This window comes from Mesoplodon bidens (genome assembly GCF_964165515.1).
Source record: "Mesoplodon bidens genome assembly, chromosome: 17".
NCBI lineage: Eukaryota > Metazoa > Chordata > Mammalia > Artiodactyla > Ziphiidae > Mesoplodon > Mesoplodon bidens.
In genome coordinates this window covers 20,571,842-20,593,878 of record NC_138174.1, presented here as the reverse complement: position 1 = coordinate 20,593,878, position 22,037 = coordinate 20,571,842, and the positions used below count along the sequence as shown (strand labels likewise).

The window sequence follows — 22,037 nt, the reverse complement described above, 5'->3', positions numbered from 1 at the left end:
TATCTCTTCCATTGGAGGGTATTACTTCACCTGGAATAACTGGCAGAGGAAATGAAGGAACAGGGTGAGAAAAGAAACAGTGTCCTGGGATTTACTAAGTTCAATCCTGATATAATCTCCAACATCAAAACATAAGGGTGGGGGGACTGAGATTGTTGTAACTCTTGAAGAACTGTCAAAAGCATACTAAACTCACTGTGTGACACTGAAACAAAAGTGATGGTTCTGTTAGTCCCGTTGTGGTGTAAGAAATGTGAGTTCTTCACCAACACGGAGAATATAAAGCACCATGACAATGTGCAGGCAACCTGTGCTCTTCCCCACCTGCCATCCCCAGGCCTCATTACACTTAGGACTGTCAGCATAAAGCAGAATAAGTCTGAAAAGCAAATCCACCATATTTACTGTTTAAGATCATAAATTGCTATTTGCCTTAGAATGAAGAGTAAATAATTACAAAGCATTTCTGCTTACCTATGGTTCTACATGCTAGAGGTCTTTTTTGAGGACTGAACAGAAGGCATGCAGCTCCTACACCTCCTGGGTATGGCACATGCTCCTTGTAAGTTTAGGGCTAAATCCTAGCTAGTCCCAAGGATTAGTCCCAGTAGATTATTCTCCCAAAGTTCAGTGAGCACTTTAGAAAAAACCTGAGAAAAATTATATGCTTTCAGAACATCTTTCCCTCTAGCAATTCTGAGGTGGGTCACACTACAGCCTTTTGGCCTTTTCCACTTTTGTCTGGCTCACCAGCTGGCCTGGAGGACACCAAGAACAAGGCAGCTTTCATCCTTGGGTCACAGGTTGACATTCATCATGGATTCGGTCCAGCTCAACGCTGACAGCAGCTCACGGACTCAACTCACGTGAATGACACAGGTCAAGGTCTCTTTACTCACATCACTGCACTTGGACATTTTCAGGCATGAGCTGTCCCATGGCTCCTCTGTGGCCCAGAGGGGTATAAGGACCAGTGACAGAATATAGGGACGTGCCCTGGAGCATGCATGACATTTGTTCACAATCTGAGAGGTGCAGACCTCTTTCACCAACATACCAGAGACGTTAGCAAAGCAAGTGTGATACTTTATGGATAAATGCCCAGGATTCACCCCTCAACACTCCAAATACTTTGGTTAACATCAACTATAATCACATAAAGCAGGGACAACGCAGATAGGAAATCTGAGCTATTTGTTTTTAACAGCTAGCATCTAATGAGGACTCATCTGTACCCAGCATGAACCTAAGTCCTTGACCTAGATTCTCTCTCTAAATCCTCACAACATCCTGAGTCAGGTACCATTTTCCCCCAGTTTTACAGGTGAAGAAACCACAGGGGCTTTAATAGGTTGAGTAGCTGGTCCAAGGGCACAGAGCTATCAAGTAACGGCCAGGGATTTGAACCCAGCCGAGCTGAGCTATGCTGCCTTTGACTGACATATGATGCAGGTAATAGAATTTTCAGTTAACATGAGAACTGTGGAGTCAGATAAAACATAAAATCAACACTTAGACCAGTGCCTTCCACATGGTAAGTAACCACCATTGACATTTCATCACTCACAGCAATGAAAGGCAATGTTGCTTAGTCAACCTAACATTAAGGAAACAAGTATTATTTACCCTTTTTTGGTGAAGGACACAGTCATACAATATACACAGATATCTAGTATCAGCTGGGTGTAGACAGTCTAAAACAATCACTGAAACTAAGGAAATACAGAACTGTTCCTAAGTGTTCGGGGTAGTGTGAATAAATAACAGTATTCTATCCGAGCAACATAATAAAAAGATGTTAAAAAATTAAAAAGCCTCAAGTAGTCTTAACTATAAAGACTGAAAAGATTTAAAATTTCATTTTAATGTCTAAAATTATAAAGCCTCAAATGAATCATTACATGTTGTTTTAATAAAGTTTAAAGTTTAGCACCTAGCAAAGAGCCTTACACACAGGTTCCAATAAATCATTCTGGAGTGAATGGCTGAATTCATGAATATGCTTTTATAACAGATGGACATTGTTCTTTCACTATGTTTGGGAATTTTTCTTAATTCTATGATGCAGGTTGCATGACCTTTCCTTATTAATAATGATTTTTCTGAAAAAAATCCCTGGACTATCATCCTGAAAGACAAAAAGAAAAAACGAAATAACCGGCCCCAAAATAATTAAGAACAGAAACGAAGTTTTTGCCTTTGCAATGAGATAGGAGAGGTAAAAAGAAAAGCAGCTTCTTCAAAATATCTTTATTAACATTTAAGAAAATATAAAATTGTCCTCTATGCAGCAGCATGAAAACACATGAAATAAAAGTATACATTTAAGCCACTGTGACTGGTTAAGAGTAAAGACATTTCTCAGTATATATATAAGAAAACAGGTAAACTCAGATCAAGAAAATACCTCTTTCTCAAAAGCTTTTTGTGCCTTGGTTTACCCTGGGGACTCAACAGTTTATTCAATGTGCTCTCAAAAATAACTATTTTTTAAAAAGAACTTCTAAAAACTAATATGAGCACAAAAATACAGATCACTGCAGTTATTTCCATAAAGTAAAATGCTAAATTGAATCTACACTGACCAAACTATTTTGTAAACCTCCATCCTGTTTAAAAGGAAAACAAACAAATAGAGCAGTATATAGAAAACAGTGAAGATTTCCAGCAACAGTTTCTACACCATTCCAACAGAGCTGTGTCCTTTCACCAACAGCAAATCTGAGATTCCCCAAGTACTCCCCACTCGTTAGGAAAATCAATAGCATTACCTGCAGGGTGCGTAGGGTTGCTTGTGCATAAGGCTTTTATCTCATTTTAGCAACATTAAAAAAAACCAAAAAAACCCGCAGAATGTATACAATCTTGGCACTCACCATTACTGTGGCCTCCTTAATATAGTCTGCTAAAAGTGCTGTGGTTCAGTTTGACAAGCTTCATCACACAGCTAATGCGACAAACAAAAAGGATGACTGTACTGTATATCAAGTGAAGGAGACCCTTAAAATCAGAGGGAGTTGTATTATTTAAAGAGACATGATTATTTTAAAAAAAGAAAAGGAGATTGAGCTAGCAATATTTCCCTCCAAAATTTAAAAATAAATTAAATAAAAATAATTAAAGAATCCAAATTGAATGTGATGTGTACTTTCTAAATCCAGCCTGAACTTGTACATAATTTCCATAGATGAAGCACGTAATCTGTGTTAGAAAAACTGATAAATGCATATAAAACACACCAAGCCATGAATTTAATTTTCATAATCACGATCTCATTTACCTACATGTTTGGTGCTAAGTAACAGAAGTAGTAAGTAGTGGAAGACAAAATATTCACACCTAAGGAGGTTACATATTAAACAGCCCCAGTTTCTGCCTGCTATTTGCTAGAAGAAATCTGCAGGGAATGAAGCCTGATGCCTGATTCCATGTGTGACAAAGCATTTAAAAAAAAACTACTGATAAGCGCATCGCTTTGATTTTGACTATGCAATACTAAGCATAAATTTTAAAGGCCAAGCATTGGTCAGTAAAACTGAATCCCAGTAGTTCTCACGGTTCAAACAACTTTTAAGAGGATAGGAACCTGACTCAATTTATCTATTGGAACATAAATATTTTTTATGGTTAAAAATATAAACATTTTTCACACTTGCAAAATATGCACAACACATATTACTTGAGACAAAACCTAGCAAACAGACCTGCCTATTGTCAACATTCTTAGCTTTCTGAGAAGCTAATTAATCTATGCAGTGGATTAAAAGTGGAATAAATTCATAGTGTTGGGCAGCAGCTTAACTGGGACATAGTTATCTTACAAGGAAAAGAAACCACGTAGAAAGGAAAACAAGGTGCTGAATATTTCCCAGAGTCTGATGAAATACTTTTTTACTTTTCCACTTTTTGCACTGACTGTTTAAAAATATATGCTTGTTCCTAAGGAGAAAAAGGAAGACTTGGTTAGGGAGTAAATCTTGAAAGATCCCAAAGTTACAAAGATTTACACACAAGTCTCATCTTCCAACAAGTGTACTAAAGTTCCTACACTTGTACTTACAAAATAAAGCAAAACAAAACAAAACACAAGACTGGAAGGTAGCTCCATCGACTTCACTTTCTGAGCTGGGATTTACACACCTACCTAATGAGTTTTCTCTCTCGCACTTTCTCCGTCAAATCTCCAGAGAAACACATGCGCATACATGCAAACACACACGATGTATCGATCACAGTACGTACAGGTTCATCAACAACATGACACAGGACACAAGTCACAACACGATAGTCAGAACAAATAACTAGGACAGTGAGAAATGGGTTTCTTTTAAAGCTCTCTTGGATCCTTAATGCCCCTATGCCTACACATTTCCTATTCATCCAGGCACTTTAAAGGATCAGAAAGACAAAACAGGTTGCATTAAAGGAAGAGAAACAAAACAGAATGTTCGCTATTCGGGGGCCCTGTAAAATCAGCCCCGGGACCCGGCTGCACAGAAGTGCAGCATGAAAGAATGCCAGCCCGGACCCTAGACACCCGAGTTAAGCACCTTGCAAGCGAGGAAAGTAAATACATAATAGTGGTCATTGTCATTAAGAATAAAAACAGTAATAACGATTGTCACCACGGGGTTCCGTACAGCAGGTGCACGTGGAGCGGGCTTCTCCTGCAGCCCGGCACAGCAGCTGTGCAAAGCGAACGGCCTCCGCGCGCGCCGCCCGCTTGGGCGGGACCCGCTGCGCAGTACTCCGCGGGCGGGTGCGCTCCCCGCCCGGCCCCGCCCTCCCCCCTGCGCCTGCGCATCCGGCGGCCGGGACGGGTTTATCGGCATCCGGTTGCTAGGGCCTGTCTTCTTGGTCTGGGGTCGCACCTGGCGGTTGGGTGAGGGTGGCCTGGGTGCTTTCTTTCCGGACAGCATATACGCGGGAAGACCTGCGACCTCACTTGACCTTAACCTGCCTAAATTCCCAGGAAGAGGAGATAAAAAAAGGAAAAGCTGATTGTTTTGAGAAGCAGCTGATTGCCCTAAAGGAGAGCGTACGAGTCCAACGTTTCCAAGCATCTTCCAATAATAAGAACGGAAAATTACAGGCATCAAGAGGGACGTACTACCAGGAAGCATACCTTGAGTGCTTGTGTGCAAGTCATCCTGGGGGGATAAAGCGGCCCATTTGTGCAGCTCCGGAGCGTACCCGTCTAGACTGTCAACGGAATAGTGATGTCCCAGGCACTTTGATATTGTCCCGACTAAGCACACATATTTGGTTCTATCTTCTGGCATCATTTCTAAAACAGTACTAATTGGGACTGCGATCCTGGAAAATCTCATTATACTGAAGATCATTTTATTTTTTGGGTTAAATAGTTATGGCCCAAGTGTAGTGGTTGAAATTTAAAATAAGTCATTATTACAGAAAGGAAACAACTTATTTGTGAAGAGTTAGGTATTGTGGGTCTTCAGAGGCCATGGAAGGACTTCCTCACCTTTTTGACCAAAAACTCTTTCCAAATTTATAAACTGATAATATTTTGGAGGTAGAAAAAAAAATGAGTGTCAGTTCTACTGTTCTGGAAAATCAGTATTTACTAGCTGAAATAACACTGACTGAACTCTTTGCTAACATGTGAAATTTTAGAATGATCCTGATTGGTAATAGTATAAGTATTTTTAACTTTTGTATTAATTATAAACCTAAATTTTATTTAGATTCTTTCTAGAAGTTTTACGAAATTATTTTCTTACCCTCTTTTCCTTTTATAGAAATTCTGCTTGGACCCAGTATAGTATTAGTGCAGAACAAGTTTCATTAGGATGTAATCTGCATTCGAATTAATTATTTTTCAGCAACAATTCAAACATATTCAAAAACTTTTCAATTCTCAATCAATAGCTGTGAAAAACAGTGCTTATTAGTAAAATGCAAAACCATCCACAACTTCTTAGAAGGCCCTTACCTCCAAATCTCCCTAAGCCGTCTTTATGCCAGAAGAAAGCCCGTGCAGGTATGTGCATTACTCAGATGTTTAACTTTATTTTTTACAGAAGTTGCTCAACCTGCACAGCTCAGAATCACAATAAGGACACTCACTAATAACCAGCAACTTACAAATGTTTGTTGTAAGATGGTAACATCCAATTCATTTCTACAAGTACAGTTGATCCTCATCATTTGTGGATTCTGTAGGAGTGAATTTACCTAACTGCTAGAATCTATTTGTAACCCCCCAATCAGTACACTGTACTATATTTTGTCTTTTTAGCTCCAAAATATACCATGAAGAACACTTCGGAGCAGTATATAGAGCTCTTTCTCAGTCCTTTTATAATAGTGAAACTGTGCAGGAGGGGGGTATATATGATAATTCTCGGACACATGCAAGGCATTGAAAACACACATGTTCCCAGCTGAGGTCAAAGAAAGATATGGCTGTGCCTTCTTGTTTTAGCTCTCATATTATAAATAACTGCCCTTTTCCTGGTCTAGTTAGTGCCATGTTTTCTGAATTCTGTACTTTTTTGTTGGTGATTTAACCGTCTAAAATAGCCCCTAGGTATAGTACAAGAAGGCTGTGATGTGCCTTACGGAGAAAATATATGCCTTAGAGAAGCTTCCTTCAGGCCTGAGTTACAGTGTTGTTGGCTGAGAGTTCAATGTTAATGAATGAACAATCTATATTAAATAAAGTGTCTTTAAATAGAAGCACATATAAAACAAGGTTATGTATTGATTAGCTGCTGATAATGTTGAGACCAGAGGCTTGCAGGAACCTAACCCCGTATTTTCCCAAGAAGTAATGGTTCAGTGTTGGATAGCTCAGTGCTCACTGAGACTACAGAACGGAACTGCCACAAATCATGAGAACTGAGTGTACTTATAAGCACAGTGCTAAGAACTGGAGATATAATAGTGAGCAAAACCAAGTCTGCCAATCCTCTTTCTTAGTTACCCTCTGGTGGGATCCAATGATCATACAACTAAATGTAAAATTACCCGTGATAAGTGCTGTGAAGTAAAGATGAGCCACTTTTATGATTATAACTTTATATAATACCCTTAATCCTCTATTTCTGTATATGGTATTTATTAACTCCTTACTTATAAGCAATGGTAAAATTAGCATATTTCCTCTTTTTCCCCTTTTCAGTCTCCTCTACCCCGATTTTAGTTGATTATATTAATTATTTTAGTGTCGACATTTATACTATTCAAATGTGCCTAGTCTGTAACTTGGTTTACAATGCTAAATCATTACCTTTTGATCCATGGCTATTAAAGATGTGTGAATCAACATACCTATGTTACATCCAATTTCCTCTCTCACTTTCCCTACCAACTTTTGTTATATCATTTTTACATTTCTATAATGGTCTACATTTCTGCATTTACAATCTGTTCTGTAATAATAATACCCACAGTTATGTAGATATACTGCTCACTACTAGTTCTTTGGTTGTAGTTTTTCCGTTTATCTTTTGGTTGAAGTTTATCCTCTAGTACAGAGTTTCTCACTCTTGCTATTTTGGGCTGGATAATTCCTTTTCGTGGGGGGCTTTCCTGCTTTTGGCAACATGGAGATTCAATGACCTTAACTATTAGTAATCCTGTGTCTCCAAAGGTTCTTGGCAGAGTGCTTTGCATATAGCAGATGTTCAAAATACTCCTTGAATAAATGAATGAATACTTAAAATGACCGAGATATAATTTATAAAAATGAATATTCAAACACTGAAATAAAAACCTGAAACAAATACCTGCAGTTTGCATACAATGCTAAATGCTGTAGGGAATGAATGACACAATTGATCTGGTCCCTGCCTTTCAGGACCTTTCAAGAACTTTAGTTAAACTCTAAAGATGAGATACAGTAAGAACCTTAGATAACAATACAAAGAGCATAGAATTTATGCCCAATTAATGGTACAGACAGTAGTACTTCATAAATGTGAGAAACCCTGGGGCAGGAATGGGGTGTGAACTAAGACTTGAGGAATTAGTGAAAGTGAAATGAAATATGTTTAATTATAGAGGAGACCCGTGTAGTTTTTGATGGCAGAGGAGTCTATAGGAAAAGTGGAATTTTAACATACTAGAAGAAAAAGAAAAGAAATCATGGGGATGGGGAAATGTATCAAAAAATAGGGAAGTCTAAATTGAGAAGACAGATATCATCTTCATTGGGCAGATTTCCCTAAGCACCTCTTCTCTCTGTACCCAGTCAGAGTGCTTACCTTTATGGTCCCAGAGTATCCCCTATCTACCCCCTTACTGAGCACTTATTCTCTAGTGTAACTGTTTACCTGCCTAGTTTCTGTATTAAATCATGAGATCTTCGATGGTAGTAAGGTTTGTGCTGTGTGATTGTACCCTCAGCACTATGTGTACAGCTAGCACATGGGAGGTGTTAAATGTTGAATTAAGTAATGAGAGCAGTAAGTATGGGTTGTGTTCATCAAGAAGGGTGGATTGTATAAGGTTTAAGGTAGACTTTGGAAAAGGAAAATGATTTAAATTGGTTAGTAAGAGAAAGTATTCCACACCGTGTGAGCAACAAAAGAAACTCAGGTCTACCTAAAAAAAGAAGAGTGTCAGAGAAGGATAAGTGATCTCACTTGATCTAATAGGTAAGTCTCTGTTCTAAGCAAGAATAGCAACGATGTACTGGGTGATTATAGCACAAGGATAAATGGAACGAAAGACGGCGGTGTTATAAGGAATGGAGAGAAGAACCGAGACTATTCTGTTAAAAGATACTTGCCGTTAGGTGGCGTAGTGTTTATTGAAAGTAGACTTAGATTCGCTCTAAGTGTATACTGCAAACTCTAGGGCAACCACTTAAAAAAATTTTATAAGTATAACTGATATGCTAAGAAAGGAATGAAACTGAAGGAGAGAAACTGACTCATAAAATTCTCACCTAAAACCTGAAAAGACAGAAAAAGAGTGGAAGATTTCAAAAAGACAAAGAAGTGAAACAACTGCAATAAATAGAAAACTTTACAAATGTGGTAGATGTTAAGCCAACAATGTCAGTAATTCGTTAAAACGTGAATGGTCTAAAGTGTGCCAGTTAAATGATAGAAACTGTCGGAGTAGATAAAAGACAAGAGCTAATTATATATTGTCTGCAAGAAACTTCCTTTAAATATAAAAACACAGATAGATTAAATGTAAAGGGATAAAGATACATCATACTAACACTAATCAAAAGAAAGCTGGAAGTGTATATATGTCAATGCTACTCTCTCACTTCGTCCCAGCTTCCCATCCCCCGCCCTCCACCCCTGCCACCGTGTCCTCAAGTCCATTCTCTATGTCTGCGTCTTTATTCCTGTCCTGCCCTTAGGTTCATCAGAACCATTTTTGTTTTTAGATTCCATAGATATGTGTTAGCATACAGTAATATCTTTTTCTGACTTCTTCACTCTATATGACAGACTCAAGATCCATCCACCTCACTACAAATAACTCAATTTCATTTCTTTTTATGGCTGAGTAATATTCCATTGTATATATGTGCCACATCTTCTTTATCCATTCATCTGTCGATAGACACTTAGGTTGCTTCCATGTCCTGGCTATTGTACATAGTGCTGCAATGAACATTGTATACATGACTCTTTTTGAATTATGGCTTTCTCAGGGTATATGCCCAGTAGTGGGATTGCTGGGCCATATGGTAGTTCTATTTTTAGTTTTTTAAGGAACCTCCATACTGTTCTCCATAGTGGCTGTACCAATTTACATTCCCACCAACAGTGCAAGAGGGTTCCCTTTTCTCCACACCGCCTCCAGCATTTATTGTTTGTAGATTTTTTGATGGTGGCCATTCTGATTGGTGTGAGGTGATACCTCATTGTGGTTTTGATTTGCATTTCTCTAATGATTAGTGATGTTGAGCATCCTCTCATGTGTTTGTTGGCAATCTGTAAAATAGATAGCTAGTGGGAAGCAGCTGCATAGCACGGGGAGACCAGCTCAGTGCTTTGTGACCTAGATGAGTGGGATAGGGAGGGTGGGAGGGAGACACAAGAGGGAGGGGATATGGTGATATATGTATACGTATAGCTGATTCACTTTGTTATACAGCAGAAACTAACACAACATTGTAAAGCAATTATACTCCAATAAAGATGTAAAAAAAAAAAACTGGAGTAGCTATGTTCATTGGCTTGTTTTCTTATTGTTGAGTTGAAGAGCTCTTTATTTTGGATGCAAGTCCTTTATCAGATGTGTGTTTTGCAAATAGTTTCTCTCAGTGCATGCCTTGTCTTTTTATTCTTTTAAGAATGTCTTTCACAGAGTAGAAGTTTTAAATTTTAATGAAGTCCAACTTAACCATTTTTTCTTTCACGGATTGTTGTTTTGGTGTCATATCTAAAATGTCACTCTGAATAGCACAGGGAACTCTACTCAATACTCTGTAATGACCTATATGGGAAAATAATCTAAAAAAACCCGCAGTGGATAGATGTGTATGTATAACTGACTCAATTTGCTGTACAGCAGAAACTAACACAACATTGTAAATCAACTATACTCCAATAAAAATATTAATTAAGAAAAAAAGTCATTGCCACACCTAACATCACCTAGATTTTGCTCATGTTATCGTGTTTTGTTTTAATATGAGAGAGAAAGGAAAGTTGAAGATGGTGGTGTAACCATTTTATGAAATGAGCTAGCTTTGATAAGTTCCATATAAGCAGGAAGCAAACATTATCCTTCTCCTACTACTGCCCTTTAAACTCACATGGCACACATCTCTCTACCAAGGCTTTTCTAGTCACTTTCATCTATTAGCCTTGTCTAATTTTTAGATATTAAACAAGTCCAATCTAAATCAATACTTTCATCTAGCATGCAATTAAACCTTGCCCTTTCTCCCAGCTCAGACTAGGTCTGCTAATTTTTAGACAAGCCAAGGGCAACAGGGGCATGATAAATTCTTCCACCTTGTTCTTTTACTTCTCTTCCCCAACTCATAGTTTCTGGTATCTTCATAGGTGTGGCTAGGAGTGGGAAAGAGTTAAGGAGTTAAGAGTGAAGGTGAGAATCAGTTATCAGTCTCTGTACCCCCCGGAAATGCGAGAAGGTAGAGGTCAAGTAGATTCAAGGATTCTCTTGCCTTACACAAGTTGCAACACAGCGATGGGAGGGCCAATACATTTCTGTTACTCTGTAGGTATGAGGGGGTTGGGGGAACCATGGCAGGGAGTGGTGAGATGTTATTTTATCCTTGCGGCATACACTCCTGTTCTCTGTAGATGGTTCTCTGAGAGTCCCCCTCACTTGGTTTGAGGTCGGGGTAAATCCTCCTCCACCCACCACAAGGAGGGGAAGATCAGGGAAACACACAGCACGCCAATAGCTCGATTCAGAAGAAATCCTCTCTGCGAATGCATATCAACCTCTAGCCATCTCTCATATATAGACAACAGGTGAGAGTTGGGCTTGTTTTGGCCATCTCTTTGCAAATCTTGCCTTAATGAATCTCTTATCTTCTCATCAGAATGTTGAGGTCCTCATCATTTATTGTACTCAACTGAGATGATAGACAAAAATGTTATTTAACATTCTGTCACAGAAGAAAGAGAAAGCACAATTTGATATAGTGAGGTCCCTAAGAATGCAGGCACAGTGCATTTTCTGGACCTAAGAGAGATAAGAATACTTCTGGTTGTAACCTGAGTGAACTCGTGGTACCTTGTAGCCAGTATCAGCATGTTATCATGTTCCAAAGCCATCTTGGTCTGATATCTGGCTTTGAAAAGAAATGTAAATCTTTGCTCAAAGAAGTTTCAAGTGAGGAAGCGATAATGATAAATGATAAATAGCCAAACTTCACTGAGTCATTTTTACCTCTCCATATTGCCAAAGTTTTTAGTGGCAACTGCTCAAAAATCTCCCTTTATGTCCTACTCTTCCTCATCCATTCTGTTCTTCCAGGAGTAGCTGCCTACTCTTTCTAAATCTAATACAATTTAGCCTTCCTGATTCTCCAATTGTTCATGTAAACTTTATCCCAGTAAGGTAAGCAAAAGTCCTGATAGCTGAGTGAGTGTATACAGAAACGTTTCTATAAGGTGAGAGAGGGTGAATTGATAAAGAAAAGCTATGAATGCTGAGACATTAATGGTTCTGCCCCTGACACCTTGATAAACATAATCTAATCCTGCTTTATTTTGTCTTTTTCTGGTTTAGGAAAGACTGGTGAAACTGAGCTACCAAGTGTACGGTTCATTCCAGATAAAACCGCTTCATTTGAAAGAGATAGAACTAGTTTTCCTGATGTTCCAAGAGATCAGTCACAACCCCCTGTTAATATTCAAAATCTCTTTCTTGATCATCGTGTACAAAAAAGAGTGACTACTATTTCAACAACCAAAAAATCTTCTAAGCATGTCTATTGGCACATTCCAGAGACTGCTACTGGTTCCATATTTTTTCCCAAGTGTCGTTCAGCTTCAAGTCGAGTTTTTGGGAAAGAAACAAGAAAGATGGAAAGTTCCAGAAAATCAGAAGAGCCATTAAAAATAACCAATATTTATGCTAACATTTTAAAAGAGATTCTGATTCTCTCCTCAGAGTTCTCCAAACTACCAAGTGCCCCTTCTTCAGTGCCCACTCCCAAACTCAAGGAAGTTCATTCTGACCAGTTTTTACAAAAGAGCAGTACCTACACTTTTAAGCAGCCCCTGTTACGTTTAAGTGCAACAGTGCCAATCCCTGTACCGAGGACTATACCTGTTAAAGCTGAAAGTCAGCAGTCTGACCGTTTACAATGTCGTATGGTGACACTAAATATTAATGATTTTCCAGGTCCCATTTTCATACCGACGCCAGTTTTACCAAGGAAACCTCTAAGACAGTCTGTGATAGGTAAATCCAGTCTGAACATGGTCTGTAATAATGGGGTCAAGTAGAGCAAAAGGGAGAGAAGGCATCCAAGCATATGGTGGTTCCCCCTTGGGTCTGCAGAATGGGATGGTGGGATCCCTTTTCACCTGTACATTTAATATATGGGGCAGAATGCAGTAGCAGAAATCCTGACCTTGCAGGTCTGCAAGGGCAAACTGGGAACTCCACCCAGATGGTGGTGATGGGAACCAGATAAAGCAGTTCAAAGGATCAGAAAAGCTCATATAAAGGAGCAGTATGAATGAACAGTCATCTGTAAGGTGGTCTAGATGAACTCTAGAAGCAGAATGCCAGTGCTCATGGATGCCTTCATGGGCACTTTTCCATGGATAACCTCAATTCATTAAAAGATGAACAATTATAATGAACTCATGAATGAATTTTCAACATGAATTTTCACACGAATTTAAACATTATCCTATTTTTAATTTTTTTCCTAGAAAGTCGTGTAACAGAATATGAACATGTAGAAAGTGTCCCAAAGCAAAGCATGCTGAGCGTATGTGAAGGTAAATGCTAGGTTTATATCATTCTTTTAAAAATTGTATATATGATCTCTCCAATAAGTATTTGTGATTTTGTGTTTGTGTATGTGTGTGATTTACACATATGTCCCACCTCATTTTCCATTCCTTAAGCTATTTACTCAGCAACTATTTTTAGAGTGTTGACTATAAACCCAACTTTGTACTGATATTGGGAACATAAAAGACGGAGTATTCTTTCTTTCCTTTTCTTTTTTCTTTTATTTTTGCGGTACGCGGGTTTCTCACTGCTGTGGCCTCTCCCGTCGCGGAGCACAGGCTCTGGACACGCAGGCTCAGCGGCCGTGGCTCACGAGCCTAGCCGCTCCGCGGCATGTGGGATCTTCCTGGACTGGGCACGAACCCGTGTCCCCTGCATCTGCAGGCGGACTCTCAACCACTGCGCCACCAGGGAAGCCCAAGATGGAGTATTCTTAATCTGGATGGGGAAGATAGACGTGCAGTCATGACAGTTAACTGCTTGCCATGTGCCAGCACTGTTTTAAGTGCTTTGACCTTAGTTACTTAGCAGAAACAAATGAAAAATCATCTTTAAAGAAAGATTACATCATGCTACGTCTCACACTATTTCTATAAACAATTTCACAAATACAGTGTGTAGTAAACAATTCACAATTATCAGGTACACAAAGAAAAACAAAATGAAAGAAAACTAGCAGAAACAGTAAGCAGTAGAAACATACCCACAGGAGTTCCAGCTATTAGAATGATCAGATTCAGATTTTTAAATAACCTAATGACTTTTGCTTCTAGCCAGGACTGAGTAGCTTGTATTGGACAAACCCTCCCACCAAAATCAGTTATTAAAGCTGCCCACAAATATATAAAATAACCATTGAAGTTACTGGAGAGTAACCCTTGCAAGCATGACTTGAGTGGTTAGCATCTTTGAAATAAGCTGAATTAGCTGTACATTTACCTTGGCTTTTGCTTGAGGGGATTTGTGGTGTTGGAGAACAGGGCACAGGTAGAAAGAAGGTGACAGTTTTGCTGGATTGAGGAGATAGCAGTCAGACTTCAGAGTTGACAAGATCGCTGGGATAGCGGGGTAACATATCAGAGAGGAGAGAACTGAATTCAAATACCTGCATACAAACTCCCGTAAGAGTGCTGGCTGATTTCTAAGCTGGGCACGTACAGCACAGTACGCTAAGAAACACAGCAGAGAACATCAGCTGAGATGCTAAGGAAGTGAGCCTAGATTTTGACAGTTGCACAGAAGACAATTATTGGAGTTCAAGCTCTGCTGAAATGAAGGGGCCTTGGTAAACACACTGGGCTTTCAGTTGCCGACCCAGAAGACCTATGCCTTGGGAATAAGAATGATGCTCTAGGAGAAAGGACAAAACCAAAATACATTATCCCCTACAAAACTCAAAACCAATCCTTGATAAATCGAAGTGGTATTTCCTGCCTAGTCGAAGAAAACCTAACACTTATTAGAGACAGATAATATTATCCAGACCCTTTAAATTTTTCATTCACAATGTCCAGCATTAAACTTAAAAATCACAAGGCATCCTAAAAACAGGATAAAAGGTCTGGAAACCAGTAGAAAGAGGCAAAAGAAAGAGACCCATAGGATCAGATATTGGAGTTTTCAAACAAGGATTTTAAAATAACTATGATTACTATGTTGAAGAAAATAAAAAGTTGAAGAATTTTATCAGAGAACTGGAATTTCTGTTTTTAAAAATTAGAGTCATATAAAATTTGAGAACAGAAAAAGTAATATAACAAATTAATGATTCACAGATGTGTTTAGTAGGAGATTATACACAGAACACTCCAGCCATAAAACTTTCTTTTTTCCCCAGTTGTATTGATACAATTCACATGCAACTCTGTATAAAGTTAAGGTATACAACATAATGACTTGATACATGAATATACAGTATGGTGAAATGATGACCACAATCAATTCAGTTAATTCCCATCACCTGACAACTTTTTCTTGTGACAAGAAATTTTAAGCTTCACTCTCTCAGAAACTTTCAAATATACACTGTAGTATCATTAACTACAGCAGCCATAAGACTTTCTGAGCACAATACCCTTCCAGCAGTTCCCTATCCCTGTCTGTGACATAAATTAACCACTGGGTCTCCTCCACATCATAGGCCTAAACAAGTCGTGTTACCATTTCTGACTTAGGGAGTTTATTCCACTCTGGTGTTTCCCTCTTTGAAAAGTTCCCAGGTAAGTTTAAGCATCCGGAGATCCTTCAGAGATCTGTCAGGGAATTTCTAACCACCTCTGCACCTCCATCTCCCTCCTTTTCACTCAAAAATCAACTGCTTGAGCTTAGCCCCTAAGTGTGGGTGGGCAGGAAGCAGGCCACAGACTTAATTCTTAACTCTTGCTCCATTCCCTCCCACAAGACAAGGAATCTCCATATCACATCATATACATCTTTCTTCATTCTGTGGTTAACTTTCACATCGATTGACCTGAAATGGGCACAAAGGCCTATTTTAGAAATTAACAACTGAACATGGTCTTCTTTGGTCTAGGATGCCTCATTTCTTCTCACTGAAGCAATGGTATAAGAATTACTGAGATGATAAAATATGTTGCAGCAAGTAATACAGCAAGAATGGCTGGGAGTGTAAAATATATTTCAAAATATTTTCCTGCCACACCTGGGTGTGTGCTTGAACAGGCCATTTTTGACAAAAGGTGAAACCCACAAGGGTTGTGATAAAGTAAATGTAGGTGGTCGCTGTTTGGCTACTCCTGAGTTGTCTTTCCACCCCCCCCCTTTTCTTGTGTGAGGTCTTTAAACTGAAAGAAGAGCTTAGTTACACAGGGAATTTGAATCATGCATCAATGTGATATTAAGGCAAAAAGCAAGATTTCTCCTTGGGATGTGATCTCTATCTGAGATATGCTTGTATGACGTCCTTTATTCACATTGTGAAGCAAGAAGTTGTTTATGTAATTCATCATAAAATGTTTTTACATATAGCACAAGACTCAGACTGATGGAATCTAAATTATTGAGGTAGAAATCTACGAGCTTATGGTTTTCTTTTGGAAAGAAAAGTTTGCTATCTAATATTAGTCTGCTATCTAATATTAAAATGTCTGGCCAACAGAACCAACTGAGGTTGGGTGGATGGAGGTTATGGGGAATCTCCAACATGAGGTTGGGTGGGTGAAAGTTATGGGGAATCTCTTCCAAAGGAGGCATCCAGGTAACCTATTTATGATGACTTACTGTTATCATAACATGAATACCTTTTAACTTTCACTCTAAGTGATGACACATTTACATTTCCTATCTTGTTTTTTTAGGTAGCATTAAATCTAGAAAAATCGAAACCTCAGGGGCACATATCGTACATGGTGAAGGTTTTAAGACTGTTGTGGCAACATGCTACGAAACAGTAACAGCCATGACCAAGCTGGCCATAGTAAACTGTCAAATTCATGGAAGAAATGCACTTAATCTTAAGGTATACTACATCTTCTCAATGGCAATTTCCTGTTGTATTATTGGTCATTTTTGTTTTAGGTTTCCTAACTTAGGTTATTCTCCATGGTATTGAAGGAACAACATAAAATGGTGGTGGTTGGGGGAGTGATGGAGTTGTATAGTAACAAAACTTTTGTGTGCTACTGAAGTTAACTTGGTATCAATCCAAACTAGATGTTTTAAATTTAGGATGCCGATCGTAATCTTCATGGTAACCACTCCTAAGAAACTATCTTAAAAACGTACACAAAGGGAATGAGAAAGGAATCAACATGACAGATTACAAAAAATTAATTAAACACCAAGGAGGCAGTAATGTAGTAAACGTGGAATAACAACAATGACAAAAATTCCAGAAAAGGCAAAACTATGGTGACAGTAAATATATCAGTGGTTGTAAGGGATTTTGGAGGGAGGGAGGGAAGGATGAATAGGAGGAGCACAGGGGATTTTTAGGGCAGTGAAATTATTCTGTATGATACTGTCATAATGGATACATTTCATTATACATCTGTCAAGACCCATAGAATATAAAACAAAAAGTCTGAACTCTAACATAAATTACGGATTTATGTTGATAACGATGTGCTAATGTTAGTCCATTGATTGTGACAAATATACTGGTTTGTGAGATGTGGATGTTGGGAGATGTACTGGGTATGTGTGGGGAAGGGGTATGTGGAAAAGAAAGATCTCAAATCAGTAACCTAACTTTGCACTTTAAGGAACTTGAATAAAAGAGCAAACTACACCCAAAATTAGCAGAAAGAAGGAAATAAAGATTAGAACAGAGATAAATGAAACAGAGGATAGAAAAGCAATAGAAAGGATCAGTGAAACCAAAGTTAGTTCTTTGAAAAGATTCACAAAGTTGACCTTTGCCTAGACTAAGAAAAAAAAGAGAGAAGGTACAAATAAATAAAATCAGAAATGAAAATGGAAACATTACTACTGGCTTCACAGAAGCAGAAAGGATTATAAGAGAATACTATGAACAATTGCATGCCTGCAAATTAAATATCCTAGATGAAATGAAACATTTTCTAGAAAAACGTAAATTACCAAAACTGACTCAACAACAAACAGAAATTTGAGCTGACCTATAAAAAGTAAAGTGATTGAATAAATAATCAAAACCTCCCAACAAAGAACAGTGCAGGACCAGATAGCTTCATGGGTGAATTCTGCTAATCGTTTAAAGAAAAAGGAACATACATACTTCTCTAAATCTTCCAGAAAGTAAAAGAGGAAGGAACACCACCCAATTCCACTGTTGTGCTGGTGGTGGTGGGGGGAATCCCACATCACCCAACAGTTCTGGGACACCAGCTGGGTGTCCTACAATTCAACTCAATTCTGACACTATCTACCCAGAGATAACATCAGATTCCACAGGTAAAGTGCTCAGTCCCATAAGACTGCTCTACACTTCAGACGCCAATCACAAGCCCAGGTGGTTACCTGTGATTCTGACCAACCAGCTACAGACTGGAGGTTCCAAGGACCCCCTCCAACTCAGGATGCCAATCACAAGTTGTTACCTATAGTTCTGATCGACTGGCTATAAATCAGAAATTCCCACGACCCCTCCTGATTAATTCGCTAGAGTGGCTCACAGAACTCAGGAAAGCTATTTACTTACTTGATTACTGGTTTATTACAAAGGATATTAAGGGATGTGAATCAACAGTTATATGAAGAAAAACATAGGACATGGTATGAGGAAAGGGTGTGGAGATCCCACACCCTCTCCAGGTGCTACTCTCCCCAAATCTCCACGTGTTCACTGACCTGGAAGCTCTCCAAATCCTGTCCTTCTGGTTTTCATGGAGGTTTCATTAATAGTATAATTGATTAAATCATTGGCCACTGCTGATTGAGCTCAGTCTTCAATCCCTTTCCCTCTTCAGAGGTGAGGGGATTGAAAGTTCCAACCTTCTAATCACATGGTTGGCTCTTCTGACACCCAGCCCCTTTCAAAAGTCACCTCACCAACATAAATCCAGTTGTGGTGGAAAGGGGGTTGTTACGAATAACAAGACACCCATTTCACCTTTATGGTTCTGAAGCAATTTCAGGAACTGAAGATAAGAGAATAAATATTATGACAAAAGATGCTCCCATTGCTCTTATTGTTCAGGAAATTCCAAGGGTTTTGGGAGCTCGTAGCGAGGAACCATGGATAAAGTCCAACTATATATGAGAAATATATTTTGGTCATTCAGATGACCAAATATATTTTTTAACAAGTAAAAATATCAACAACATATAACACATTTTATGCTATCAGTATAACCCAGATATCAAGGGAAGATAAAGACACCACAAGAAAACTACAGATCAATATCCTTTGTTAATTAATTAATAAAATTGCTAAATCCATGATATGATTAAGAAAAAAAGAAACTCTAAATACCAAATTCAAAATTTAAAAAGGGGAAATCACATTTCCTACAGACATTAAAATAGAAAATAATGAAATAATAAGAACAACATTTTCCCAATAAATGCAACAACTGTGATGAAACGGAAAAATTTTTTGAAAAATACAACTTGCTGAAACAGGCGCAACAAGGACTAGAACATCAGAATAGTCTTGCACCTGTAAAAACCTAATTGAAATTTTAATTAAGAGCCTTCACACAGAGAAAGCTCCAGGCACAAACAGCCTCACTGGTGATTCTATTAAACAATGAAGAAGGAAATAATATCAGTTTAGGCTAACTCCTTCAGAAATCAGACGAGGAAGAACACTTGCTAACTCATGTTTTGATGCCTGCGTAACTCCCCTACTATCTCTTCAGATATTGCTCCTGTCTCATTCCTTTTGTCCTCTTCTTATCAGACTCCAGCTGCATGTATCTTAGGCCTTTTCATCCTGTCCTATATATCCCTTACTCTCTTCCTGTATCCCTTTTACTCTCTGTGCTTTATTCTGAGCATTTTCTTACCTAAATTCTGGTTCATTCATTCTCTTTTCAGCTTTGTGAAATCTGCTGTTAAACCCTTTATCAAGTCCTTAATTTTGGTTGTTTTATTTTATAATCTAATTTCTTTGAACTTTAAATTCTTTATCTTATAATTTGATTTTTCGAGCCTATTAATCACAGTTAACTTTTTTTTTTAACACATCTGATGTATCCAAAATATGGACTTTCCATGGGCCTATTTCTATTGTCTATCATTTCTCTTGATTTTTGTCCAAATATTATTTTTTTGCATGTCTTTTTATTTTTGATTGCATGATAGATGTTGTGTAGAAATAATTTGAGGCCCTAGATAATGTTATCTTCTTCCAAAAATTTTTTATTGTTGCTTCTGACAGGCAAAGAGGCTAGCGGATATTCATCTTAATCTAATCAAAATCAGCTGGTTTAATGCTGGACTTTAATTTTTGTAGAGATTTCCTGTTAAACTTCTTTCCTAAGGCTGCAGCCTTTTAGCCACCTCATATCAAGTCTGAAGTCCCTTCTCCTTGGGAAGGCCTGAATTCCAAATTTTGTCTCCCTAGCCCTGTGAGACTGGCTATAGTTTGCCACCACAGCTTTGGATTAGGCAAATGACTTTTGGAGAAAAATAGTGTTGAATGCTGTGTTTAACACCCTGAGATTCCCTTCTCTCTGGAATTTTGGCTTCTTAAGACCTAGCTACTTTAGTCATTCCCCAAGTCTTTGTTGTGTTTTGTTTCCCTTTTTGGTTTTGGTTGAAGGGCTGGTTTGAAACAAGGCTGTTGCCCATTAGTGTAAGTGAAAAAAACAGAGTATCTGGTTTAGAAGTGAATTACTTTATTTTTTTATAAATTTATTTATTTTATTTATTTATTTGTGGCTGTATTGGGTCTTCACTGCTGCATACAGGCTTTCTCTAGTTGCAGCGAGCAGGGCCTACTCTTCGTTGCAGTGCATGGGCTTCTCATTGTGGTGGCTTCTCTTGTTGCGGAACATAGGCTCTAGGCGCACAAGCTTCAGTAGTTTTGGTGCATGGGCTCAGTAGTTGTGGCTCGTGGGCTCTAGAGTGTAGGCTCAGTAGTTGTGGTGCACGGGCTTAGTTGCTCTGCGGCATGTGGGATCTTCCCGGATCAGGGCTTGAACCTGTGTCCCCTGCATTGGCAGGTGGATTCTTAGCCACTGCGCCACCAGGGGAGTCCCAAAGTGAATTATTTTAAATCAGAGGTTGGCAAGGTTTTTCTGTAAAGGGACAGATAAGTAAAAAAATTTTTTTTTCCTTTTTTGCGGTACGCGGGCCTCTCACTGTTGTGGCCTCTCCCGTTGCGGAGCACAGGCTCCGGACGTGCAGGCTCAGTGGCCATGGCTCACAGGCCCAGCCGCTCCATGGCATGTGGGATCTTCCCGGACCACGGCACGAACCCGTGTCCCCTGCATCGGCAGGCGGACTCTCTGGGCTTGCCACCAGGGAAGCCCAGATAAGTAAAATTTTAGACTTTGAAGTCTACGTGGTCTCTGTCACAACTACTCAACTCTGTTGTGTAGTACAAAAACAGCTGTATTACAACATCCAAACTTAGAGCGTGGCTGTGTTCCAATAAAACTTTATTTATAGAAACAGGTGGCAGACTGTAGCTCACTGATTCCTGCTTTAAATTGAGGAAGAGTATATCGTCTAAAGAGTTAAATGGAGCTAGTCAAGAGAAACATCTACTTACACAGTCATCAATATTTTTTTTTTTTTTTTTTTTTTTTTTTTTTTGCGGTACGCGGGCCTCTCACTGTTGTGGCCTCTCCCGTTGTGGAGCACAGGCTCCGGAGGCGCAGGCTCAGCAGCCATGGCTCGCGGGCCCAGCCACTCCGCGGCATGTGGGATCTTCCCGGACCAGGGCACGAACCCGTGTCCCCTGCATCGGCAGGCGGACTCTCAACCACTGCGCCACCAGGGAAGCCCATCAATATTATTTTTAAAGAATATTTGACTCCAGAGTAGAATCCTGAGCTCTGTGGGGGTGATATAAAGGAAGTAAAAGTCATAATTTCTAATCTATCTCATGGACTTATTAAGGGAACAGATTTTACATGAATAGAATTTACACAAAACAAATGTACTGATTAATTTAATACAGACTCAGTGCATCAATGCTT

The 22,037-nt window shown here is 38.9% G+C and overlaps 1 protein-coding gene across 1 annotated transcript in view; it reads left to right on the top strand.

Moving 5' to 3' along the window:
* Positions 1 to 5,715: 5,715 nt before the first annotated feature.
* LRRC63 (leucine rich repeat containing 63) overlaps positions 5,716 to 22,037 on the top strand; it is a gene marked incomplete at its 3' end in the record, with an annotated part of 49,857 nt that continues 33,535 nt past the window's right edge. Inside the window, exons 1-4 of the mRNA XM_081214694.1 lie at positions 5,716 to 6,004; positions 12,205 to 12,882; positions 13,362 to 13,430; positions 16,764 to 16,924. Coding sequence (XP_081070820.1) covers positions 5,920 to 6,004; positions 12,205 to 12,882; positions 13,362 to 13,430; positions 16,764 to 16,924 — 993 coding nt within the window. The 5' untranslated portion in view covers positions 5,716 to 5,919. The remainder of the gene's footprint in view (positions 6,005 to 12,204; positions 12,883 to 13,361; positions 13,431 to 16,763; positions 16,925 to 22,037) is intronic.